The sequence below is a fragment of the Phoenix dactylifera genome, chromosome 9 (assembly GCF_009389715.1).
Source record: "Phoenix dactylifera cultivar Barhee BC4 chromosome 9, palm_55x_up_171113_PBpolish2nd_filt_p, whole genome shotgun sequence".
Taxonomy (NCBI): Eukaryota; Viridiplantae; Streptophyta; class Magnoliopsida; order Arecales; family Arecaceae; genus Phoenix; species Phoenix dactylifera.
Genome location: NC_052400.1, coordinates 1,440,149 through 1,451,603, shown reverse-complemented (window position 1 = coordinate 1,451,603; position 11,455 = coordinate 1,440,149). Strand labels below are relative to the sequence as shown.

Below are 11,455 nucleotides of genomic sequence, written 5' to 3'. Positions count from 1 at the left end.
CTAACAAGTTAAACTGCATTAATCACAATTTCACAAGGCATCCATTTCAATATAATCATTCTAATGGGTGTCATATAAAATTTCAGTCTTTATGCAACCATTATGGTGTTCTGAATTCTGAATGCTAGTAATCTAATGGATGGAGAGAAATGAGTAATGTTGAACATTTCAAGTTAATCTACAGCAAATGAGCAAATTGGTTGGATAAAACATACAAATTGCTAGCAGAAATTTTGTTTTGCAACATCTAAGTATGCAGGTTTGTGCTTGCAAGGAGTTTCTGCTTTAGTACTCTGCCTTGGAGGTAGCATGCAACTTTCTCTGATATGCCCTGAGATCTTTACGTGCTTCATGTGTCACTAATAATTCAGCACTTCAGTCATGAAGCTTCAAGGGAAGCAGGATATGCTTGCACTGAGAATCAGGAAAAGAAAAAAAATGTCAGAAATGATCATCCAAGAACCTGAACTTAAAACTAAACACTGAATGTCACAGATGCGCCCATGGTTCTTTGTTATTTATACGACCACATCTGATATGAGCTTCCTTCATATCCTTCAACTCAATTAGCGATCCTGATAACTTTTTGATAAAAAAATTCAGATTTATTCCATTTAAAAAGATGAATGGGCATGTCAGCATTGTAGTAAAGAATATTAATCCATTTTGGTCAATCAAAAAATTCTACCAAAGGGGTTCCCCTTTTTATTACATGGCCATCCTTTACCCTGGAATCTATCCATTCAGCAGCAGCTACCGAGGCTTCCCATTGATGCTAACTCGACAACTTGGTTCTACTGGTGGCCCTGGAACTGAAGTAATTGCGCCAACCACTGGAATAAACATATGAATCTGTTCAGATGATATTCTTGACCGAGGATCTCACTGAATTAATTGAATGTTTCATGCCAATATGATATCATAGCCTTGTGTGCACACTGTTTGGCAGCACAACAAAGAGCTGAAAATTTACAAGCACAGAATCAAAACAGGATGAATAAATCTACCTCCTGCATCTTTGATAGGTCAAAACCATCAGAAGCCTCAGATTAGTCTTGTCGTCAAGATTAGAGAAAACAGCGGGTATTAAACATAAAAATGTATCATGGTAGAACAATCTGGACTCACCTGTACTGGGTCTTCAAATGACAGTCCTGCAGTGTCCTTTCAACCTCCTAATCACAGCTAATTTCCTCATTATCCTGCAAGGTTTTAAATTACTTCTGCCATCCAAGATATATTCTGTAACTTTGATTTTTGTAACTATTGTCCTCCACAGTATGTATGACTTATCACAACAATTTGAAAGCAGTATAATCTACTCGTGCATTTCTTCTTTCACTGCTGGGTAGTAGCAGAAAAGCAAACAATGCCACGTTGTGGCAAGTGTAAAATGTGAGAAAAATATAAGCCCTTACTAAAAGCAAGGTTTCTCGAGCAAGGATTCAGCTCTTGCTGGACCAGGTGTAAAGAAATATCAACTGGCACAGAAACATGCCTTTCAGTTTCACTTAAGACGATTGATAGGATGGTTCCATAGCAACCAACCACTATGCCAGCTCTAAGGTTTATTTATTGTTGGTGCATCACAACCATTGCATGTCTAGTCCCATGCTTCAATTACCTGACAAAAATTGGTCACCAGTAATCCATAATAACACAAGGGGATCCCAAAGTCCTCACCAAGCCGTGCAGTGTTCATCTTTTTTGCCAATTTTCATTGCACCAAAAGCACTATCTTTGCCATCCACAATCCCCAGATCATCAACCATAAAAGCATGAACGCCACTCTTGTTATCCATCCAGCTATACCCTCGGTCCTTTACCACCCTCCGCTCACTCATCAATGCTCTCACAGCAGATGCATCATTCCATTGGCCTAGGGCAGCATATATATTGGCCAGAAGCACATAGGGTGAGGAATTCTGTGGATCCAGGCGAAAGAGCTGATCTGCAGCTTGTTTTCCCAAGTTGGCATTTCCATGAACGGCACAAGCACTAAGCAAGACCTCCCACACAATAGGATCATCTTTACATGGCATTTGGTCTATTATCATTTCTGCTTCCTTCAGGCGACCAGCACGACCAAGACAATCGATTACACAGGTGTAGTGATCAGCCATTGGCTTGATCCCATGCTCCTTTCCCATGGAATCCAAGTATTTCATACATCCATCGACCATTCCTGAATGGCTACATGCAGTAAGAACAGCAATGAATGTCACACTATTCGGCTTCTCTTCAGTACTTAGCATGTACTCAAAGAGTTCAACAGCTTTCTCGCCACAGCCATTTTGAGCATATCCATGTATCATCTCATTCCATGAAACAATATTCTTCATCGGCATGCTATCAAAAAATTGGCGTGCCACATTGACGTCTCCACATTTGGCATACATATCTATCAAAGCACTCCCCACATAGATATTATGATCGTATCCATCTTTCACTATCTGGGCATGGATTTGCCTTCCCTGAGGCAATGAAGACAATCTAGCACATGAAGTTATCACACTCGCATAGGAAAATTCAGTGGGCGACATGCCATTTTCTCGCATCTGTTTAAAGAAAGTAAAAGCTTCCCTGTTAAATGAGTGGAGAGCAAAGCCACTTATCATCGAATTCCAATTGACAACGTCCCTCTCCGGCATGCGATCAAAAACCTGCCTTGCCTCCTTGATATGCCCACATTTTGAGTACATATCCACCAGTCCACTGGCAACAAACATGTCATTATGAAGCATGGCCCTTATGGAAGCAGCATGGACCTGTTTTCCAAATTCCGGAAACACAATTCCTGAACATGAGCTAAGGATAACAGCCAAAGTGGTTCGATCTGGCTGGACATTTTGAAACTGCATTTTTCGAAACAATTCGATTGCTTTTTGATAGCTTTCCTCCTGGCAGTACCCAGAGAGTATTGCATTCCACGAAGTCACATTTGGGCTTGCTATCTTATCAAACATCTCTCGAGCAGCTGCAATGTCGCCAGACTTGACACAAGCAGCTAACAAGCTGATGTAAGTCACCTCATCAGGTTCAAAACCGGATTGCTGCATTAGTTTCAACATATTTATCGCCTTCTTGCTGTCACCTCTCTGACCATACCCGGCTATCAAAATATTCCAGGAAACAACATTAACACCAGGCAGTGAGTTGAACACCCCTTCTGCCTCATTCATGTCACCATGCTTTGCATACAAATCAATCAATGAGTTGCCCACATGGGAACCTGATTCAAATCCATACTTAATTGAAAGAGCTTGTATCGATCGGCCAACTAAAATCCCATAAAGCCGAGAATTTTGATTAAGCAAAGCTGATTCCTCATCCTCTGCTCTGGCACAAGCACCCAAAATACTCGAAATTGCAACCGGATCTATAGGAATTCCATTCCTGTGCATCTTTCCAAACAATCTCGCAGCTTCCTCAGCAGAACCACTCTGCACCAAACCACCCATCATGGCAGTGAATGACACCTCATTTGGCCGTGCCATCCCATCAAATATCTCAAATGCATCACTAACACTTCCGCACTTGGTGTACATGCCAAGCAATGCATTCTCCACGAACAAATTCTCATCGAGACCAACCTTCACAGCGAGCCCATGGCACTGCCTCCCATCTTCCAAAGCCATTAGGTTCCTGCAGGCGCTCAACACACTGGCAAAGGTGAAATTGGTCGGGAGGAGTCCTTCCTCGATCATCATATAATAAAAATCCAACGCCTTTCTTTCCAACCCACCCCGCGCCAGGGCGCTGATCATGGTATTCCACGACACGACATTCTTGTCGGGCATTTGATCGAATAGTTGGTGGGCGAACTCCAAATCATCGGCTTTTGAGCAGGCAGAGATGATGGCGTTCCAGGAGAAGACATTGGGGTGGGGGATGGAGTGGAAGACTTTGGTGGCGTAGCTGAGAGCTTCGCAGTGGGAGTAGAGCTCAATGAGGCGATTGGAGAGGAAGGTGTCGGCGGAGAGACCGGCGGAGAAAATTTGGGCGTGGACGGCTTTGCCGGGGCGGAGGGATCGCTTGGTGATGAAGGATTGGAGGAGGTTGGCGAGGTAGGCGGCTCTGGGAAGGGCCATGGTGACACCTCTGGACTTGGCATGGAAGTGAGGCTGGGTTTGTATTCGTTTATTGGAGGGAAGGTTAAATTACCGCCAAATAAAGCTTCGCAATAAAGCTTGTTTGTGGTGTGACTTTTTTTTTCCCCCTTGGAATACCCAAATATATGGTGGACCATGAAGGGGATGTAATTCAAATCATTTATCCAGTCCATAGTCATAGAAACAAAAGACAAATTAAGTTTTTTTGTTCTATTGCTAGAAACCTGTTCGCATAATATTTATTTCATGCATTCATCCTATATCTTGAAAACATTGAAATTTCTATTTAGAAACATTTAAAGGGTTTAAAAACATGCAGAATATCATCATTTATTTTGTTCTCCCATCATCTTTGCTCCTATCTGAAATGGAAAGATTTGCAATAGTATTTTTATACTGATTTTTTTCTTAAGACCATAGGGGCTCCTCTATAAGAACGAGCCCTCCACCACCATCGAGTGTCTCGACCCTTTCTCCCTCTTTTCTCCCTTCAAACTCATGGCATCCCATCACTAGGCTCGCCAAAAATTGGGAATGTCGGATATTGCCGGAACCAAGGTAATGCCCTAGCCTTCTTCCCCTTTCCTTCTTCTTCTTCTGACGACTAGGATTCTTGGCTGCCGGCCAAGAAATTGACCAAAAACTGCTCAAGAAAAAAGATCCCTTATTTTGCTCTATTTCACCTCCTTCTCCCTTTTTCTGACCGTCATCGCTGCTGGCGTTCGTCGCCAAGGGCCTCGTCCCTTTTCTTGCATCGGCCTCCATCGGAGCTAGAACGCCAGCAGCCAGCAAGTAGGCTAGGATCCGAGAATGACCGAGCCAATAAATCCCTTTCTCCGCCTTATTTTTAGTTTGATTTTTGGACGGCCGCTCGTCGTCGCCGGCCTCCCTCCGCCTCATGTCTCCATAGCCTACTGCCACCTACTGGACCTCGGCCACAGAAACCACCTTGAACCACCCACTTACTTGCAAGAAGAAGAAGAAAGAAAGAGGAAAGAAGAAGAGAAGAAGAGGGAGGGGGGGGGGGAGGAGAGAGAGCCATCCCTCTCTTATTTCTCTCTCATCTCCCTATTTCTTTCTTTAAGAAGACTTATGGATCCATGAACTAAATTCTATCTCCCTATTCTATGGATTCAAGTTGACTCCTGAAAAGAGATCCTACACTACTTTGCTGCCCAAGCCGCCTACTGGACCGATCATCCCATCCCTATTAGTATCCTTGGAACCCACTGATGATGAACCTTGTCGAATGACTTTAGCCCTGATCAAGTCTATACCCAATGATTCCTTGATCGAGTTGCTTAGACTTGACTTGCTTGGAGCTGTTAAACACTATCATCCGACCAACCGTTTTTTTTTCTTATTATTATAATTCGAATAAAAATTAATCTCGCTTTTAATATCTTTAAATAGGTTTAGCTGGTTCGCCTAGTAAAATTTGAAAGTCTAAAACAAAAGAGGTAACTAAATCTTATACTACTTAGTAGTTTTCGAACTTGCAAGTAATCCTGACACTCCATATTAATTTTTAAATTTCTATATATTTTCTATGCTTATGATACTCAATATTGATGATATTATATTTTCTTAAAATTAAATATCAAGCATACGGTATTATGATACCCATAATTTATTATAAAATAATAATTTTATGAATATTTTAATATTAATGGCCCGTTTAGGAACTATGAACTTCATATTTACGAAAATTATATTTTTATTATGAAAAGAATAATTTCATCATTATTCATTCTACTGTTAAACACTTATTTATGGACTACGAATTCTATAAAACCATTCAATGTTTTATTCGTGTATGATTTAAGAAATATGATTTAAGAAAATTTGTTTTAAGAACTATGGCAAAAAAACTCTCAGATAGCTATATATGGCCCCTGAAAATGTGGTAGCTTATCAAGCCAAACATTTTTCAAACTTGAAGCTTTTCAAAACCATGGTTCATGTCAAGATACTAAAAATATATGGCAGTCTCTTGCAAGGAATAATCAAAGAACTCTTAGATGAACCAACCACCAAGAAAAAATATTCTCCAGCCAATTCACATTCACCATAAATTATTGGCATACAGAAACAAAACAGGAGGAGGCTGCTGCAGTGCAGCAAATCACCATGGCGCTCGCAAGCTTATGGTCTCTGTCTTCATGAGAAATGTACATGTTGTGTCTCCTCGCTCTTCTTTCCTTTACTTGTGAGGTCTTCTATGGCTTTTAGCAGTCTGAACTAGAGAAGATGAACAACTTTACGAAGAGTGCTGTAAATATGGCTTATAGTCGGCAGATGACCTGCAGACAGATCAGTGCATGCTAGTCCGATGTCTATGGTGTGTTTTATTTGCTTGTATGTAGTGCTGGTGAGTTTCATCTTCTCATCTATTACCTTCTTCTCATGACCAGGGTAATGCATGCTGACCCAATCGATCAACCCCATTTCACCTCTTTCGAATGCTTCATGCGGACGCTTGTTGGTCACCAACTCCAAAAGAAACAAGCCAAACTTGTAAATGTCTGCAACCAAATAGTAAAAACATATTACTTTTACAAAATTAAAGCATAGGGATTTCTTAGTCATATCTAAGTCCTATACGAGGAGGTTCCTCGAAGCCAAGTGGGTGTATCTCGAGGGAGATTCTTCTGTGGTGATTGACTGGATCCGAGGTGTGGATAGGTATGGTGATGGCCATCCTCTCATCTGATAGGCGGCTTTCAGGCAGTACATATGTTTCGGGAGGCGAATAGGACATCAAACTGGTCGCCTCCTTCGTCGCCCGGCCTTTCGGAAAATTCCTCTGGACATCTACAGGAGACATTTTCTCTCCCTTGTACTCTTTACTCTCTCATGATTTGGCAGGATATACTTACGTTAGACCTATATAAATTGCCGCTTTTAAGAAAAAATACCACTTATGGTGTTCTCTCAAAATAGCAAGAGATGACACTGTTCTGTGTAGTTGGTTTTTGGAGACTCTGTTCTTCAAGTACTTGTAATGTAACTGTCAACTAATAACTTGAACTTGGCCTTTTGGGAAGCATCAACAATGCATATTACCAGGCCTAACAATAACCTTCTATAAATCTTCCTTCAATGCTGTTTGAACTCTAAGAGAAGAAATAAAACTCCTTATTGGGTCTAAATTAGGGCACATGATTTACTTGATGCACATCGGCCTAGCTTATTAGTTCTTTGCGGTGAATCGGAGTGTAGTCAGCATAAACAATGCAGTGTCTGTCAAAATTATTTGTGTGCTGCACCAAACTCATGGAAAATGTATACGTTCTAAGATGTTATCTTATTAGCAATCATTTGTCTACATTCTCAGCAAAGGGTCAACCATAACACATTAATCTTAAATATTATATTGGAAGATGATCATTTTCTTCTTCTTCTTTTTTTTCTTGATAGAAATGATCATTTTCTTCATTCCTTTATAAGCATATACAAGAATGTAGATGCCATATGAAACATTTGGCATGATTAAGGACGGGAACATGTTTGCTTTTTCTTTATTTTTTATAATTGAGCATTGTTTTGTCAAAACATGCGTGGAAGACTTTTTTAAGTGGAGGAGGAGATCACCCCACCCAAAAACTTCGTTGAGATCGCATGCCTTTAATACTATTCGTAGAATGTCACAAGGCCGGCAATTTTCCGTAATCTAAATAACTTAAGGTAATAAAGAGAGTCTATCCACATCTATGACACAAAGCTGAAATCACTGAAGCAGCCATCTTTAATGGTATGTATATATATGTATAAGCTATTGAGTATAAACTAAGAAATTATTTAACTTCTTGGAGAGATTTAATTAAATGTAAGTAAAAAATGTTTATTGCTGACCTCCTATGAATAAACCATTTGAAATAGAGAAATAAGTTCCAATAGATTAAAACATCTGATAATAATACTATTAGAACTACTATTAGTACTTAAAAAGAGAAGAACTCAGTACCCAGAAGAAAAAAAAAGAGAAGAAACAACCATTTCCCAGAAGCCATTTGTTTCAGTACTTACTTGTTGATTCGGTGTTCTGATCCAGAACCTTGAACTTCAAAATCAAAGGCTCATTGTCTTCGGTCAGCATCACATTTCTGGTCCTAAGATCATATCCGACGGAAGGCCGCTGCTCTTGAAGATAACACATCGCCTCGACCACTCCCATCGAGACCTTTAGCCTCTGTTTCCATGGCGGCGATCCCAAAAGCCACCCTTCCACACTGCAGACCCACATCCTTTCCATCACTACAGCCCTTAATTCCCTCTGATTACACCAACCCAGCACCTTAACCAAGTTCTTATGTCGTAATTGCACAAGAACCCGGCACTCTTCATCGAAGGCCCTGCGCGATTCGACTGAAATCCTCCCTCTTTGTACTTTAATCTCAACCTCAAGCCCACCTCTGAGTCTCCCTTTGTAAATCTCCCCCCTTTCTCCTCTCCGCACCAAATTATCCTCTGAAAACCCATCAGTAGACTTCTTGAGCATTGCCAGTGTAAACTTCTGGCTTCTCCGAAGAAATGACGGCAAAAGGTCCGGTCGACGCACAAACACCCATCCAAAACAACCTACTACTGAGACAACAGAGACCAAAACACCAATCAGCAATAAGATTGCTGTGGTGACTCTGAACCCGTAGTGGTGGTCGCCGGGGAAAAGACCCGAGTGAAGAAAGCTCGAGGAGTTAAAGCGCTCGAAGAATGCGATTCCTTCTATGTTGCCTTCCGAGAAGTGATTGTAGGACAGGTTAAGGAAGGAGAGGTTGGATAGGAGGGTGAAGTTCTCCAAAGGGAGAGTCCCATCGAGCTTGTTCAGGCTTATATCGAGCGAATGGATCTGGGTACATTGGAGAACATCAGATGGGAACGGGCCATCGAGCGAATTGTTCGAGAGATCGATGGATAGCACCGACAAGGGGCAGTACTTCCAGAAGAAGGCGAAGGAGAGGTATAAAGGTGAGACCTTTGGACGGGAGCGGAGGTCGATCTTGGCGAAGGAGAGGTTGCAGTCGGAGTTGTTGGATGCGGTGCAGAGGTGTCGGGCAACGACGGTGGATTTGTAGATGTTGGTGATATCAGTGGCTGCGGAGTTACAGTAACGGAGGGAGGGGTCTTTCAGGCAGTTGTTGGAGACTATTGCCGGGAAATCGGGCGGCGGCGGTTGGTTCAGTTCGTTGATGAGGGAGGAAGGTAGGGTTGGGTTAATGGAGACGGAGAGGAGGAAAGAGAGGGCCAGGGGAATTAGAGAAGTGGGCGCCATGAGAGAGAGAGGGAGGAAGGGAGGGAAGGAGGGTTTGAACCGCAGTTTCGCGGGTGATTCCGACCATATAACGGTGGAGAGATACTTGGGGTGCGTCCGGGAACCGCTTCGCCTACGCCCACCCTCTTTTTATGTGTTGTGACAGGCTTCTGTACGTGGTTTATGTTAGGGTTGTTTTTGCATAAATACTTCTTTTTTTTTTTAATTTAAATTTGTATAAATATTTTTTTAAAATTTATATTTATTTATGTATTCTGTTAAAACACTATTTTTCATAAATATTCCTAATATAACAGTTTTCCTAACACCGTTAATAAAAATCATAGTTATTTTAATTAAATAAAATATTAAAATTATTTTTTTTTTGTCTCTCAACGCGATCGTCATATAAATATTTCTTTTTAATCATCTATCCATTAAAGATATTTTAATTATTTTAATTATTTTTTCATATGGATTATCTCCCACATAGGATTTTTATGCATATGTCTGTGCACGACCACTATATAAATGCTTTTCTTCACTATAAGTACGAGAAAGTAACCTTCACTATACAGCATGATGTAATTAATTAACAAAAAAAATTAGTAAGAAGGTAGGGATAAGCAAAGGAGGTTGTATCAGACGACAATATTAGATGATACACAATGTTGATAAGTGAAATGATCATTGCATGAAAAACTGCTATTATATCTAGATGTCAATGATTTTAGATACAAAGGTAGTTTTTCTTGCAAAAATAGAACTACTCTATTTGTTTTTTTTTGTTTTGCCCGAAGAGAGTGCAAAGAATTTAATTTTAATAATAAAAATGATTAATGAATGAAATAAATAATGCAATATCAAATGTTCAAAATACATGCTCTAAGAATTAATTTTAATATGAGTGTGTTCAATATGTTTCTAATATCCTATACTTGATAAGCAATTTTAAGGCATAGTATTTGTCACGCCCGAAACCCATCACCCGAGTCAGTTACGTGACATGGCCGTATACTCTCTAGGGCAGGGTCTTAGAAAATATGCTAGGCTTAAAAATTTATTATCACCTCAATATCCTTAAACAAAAATAATCTCATTTCATAACAAGTAACAAACTTGTATAAAGTTAAATTCATTCATCCAACTAGTAACAATGATGCTTTTTTTATTCATCCCTTTCCACCTGTGATCTCAACTATAGCTAAGTACTACACACCTGCAACTCTAAAAAAAAGAAAGAGGGTTGTGAGCTTTATAGCCCGATAAAAATTTCTGCATATTCACACTAATATAATAATATAGTTTAAAAATAACAATAAGTGACACCAAAACAAAAATATAAATTATGAAACCTCTTTTTAAATATCCAATATAACTTAATTAAACTAATAAATATCCGCATATACATACATCAAATATCCAGCTTATCAAAAGGGATATGTATCCCAAATACCAACAAGTAAAATCTTTTATTCAGCATGGGTTTCATATGTCTGATCAACCATGTCTCATTATCTCAATTTCAAGTTTTATAGCAATTATTTTTCTAGCTCTGGATTAATTAAGATCATAACCTCGTCCAAGATTGCTAAACAAAATCTCACGCATGAGCCTATGAAGGTTATTCCATGTATAAGCTCGTAGAGATGGATGAAAAATAATTTCGCATGCCCTAATGCTAACAAATATAAATGCGTTCTGTATATGTCAATCATAGTCATGACACTATGTATCTTGTTTGAGGTATTGTACTGCATAGAGGTCCATGTCGAAGCTAAACATTTTTCTAGAATCGAGTAATGGATGACTAATTTTTACTTGTAGATCTCGATCGGCCTTGCCTATTGTTGGGTCCAATATTGATGTAGAATTACCTTGCTGGTCTATGGTCATGCAATATGACTAGATGGATACTGCTTTATGCAAAAATGCTCATCTAAGTAAATCCATTTCATGCTAGGCTTGCATACAGTATGTAAGGATTAATGTGGATAATTTTGAGCCATGGACACATATAGGACTGCCCCAAAGATTGACCATATTGAAGCATACTTTAGTCTCTCCTATTGTGAAGGTTGGAGCTTGAGCC

At 39.9% G+C, this 11,455-nt stretch overlaps 2 protein-coding genes across 3 annotated transcripts; both read right to left on the bottom strand.

The window, feature by feature from the left end:
- Positions 1-583: 583 nt before the first annotated feature.
- LOC103719625 (pentatricopeptide repeat-containing protein At4g20770) lies at positions 584-4,327 on the bottom strand. Of its 2 annotated transcripts, XM_026809447.2 has the most exons (3): positions 1,625-4,327; positions 1,129-1,202; positions 584-961 (listed from the first exon to the last, which is right to left on the bottom strand). In XM_026809447.2, exon 1 carries the CDS (start codon positions 4,089-4,091, stop codon positions 1,680-1,682), a length of 2,412 nt encoding a protein of 803 aa, XP_026665248.2. In that variant the 5' UTR covers positions 4,092-4,327; the 3' UTR covers positions 584-961; positions 1,129-1,202; positions 1,625-1,679. The 2 variants fall into 2 exon arrangements, with proteins under 2 accessions (XP_026665248.2, XP_026665247.2); XM_026809446.2 differs by having other exon boundaries at positions 584-833; positions 1,129-4,327.
- A 1,766-nt stretch (positions 4,328-6,093) lies between these two features.
- LOC103719634 (probable LRR receptor-like serine/threonine-protein kinase At2g23950) lies at positions 6,094-9,486 on the bottom strand. Its single transcript, XM_008808971.4, has 2 exons — positions 8,142-9,486; positions 6,094-6,637 (listed from the first exon to the last, which is right to left on the bottom strand). The coding sequence occupies exons 1-2, from the start codon at positions 9,382-9,384 to the stop codon at positions 6,354-6,356; spliced, it is 1,527 nt and encodes a 508-aa protein (XP_008807193.3). The 5' UTR covers positions 9,385-9,486; the 3' UTR covers positions 6,094-6,353.
- Positions 9,487-11,455: the final 1,969 nt, after the last annotated feature.

Bases quoted from the DNA above. Each gene is read 5' to 3' on its own strand.
- LOC103719625 (XM_026809446.2), bottom strand. From the start codon at position 4,091: ATGGCCCTTCCCAGAGCCGCCTACCTCGCCAACCTCCTCCAATCCTTC.
- LOC103719634 (XM_008808971.4), bottom strand. From the start codon at position 9,384: ATGGCGCCCACTTCTCTAATTCCCCTGGCCCTCTCTTTCCTCCTCTCC. The intron at 6,638-8,141 runs GTAAGTACTGAA...ATTTGGTTGCAG, and splicing joins TCAGAACACCGAATCAACAA to ACATTTACAAGTTTGGCTTG.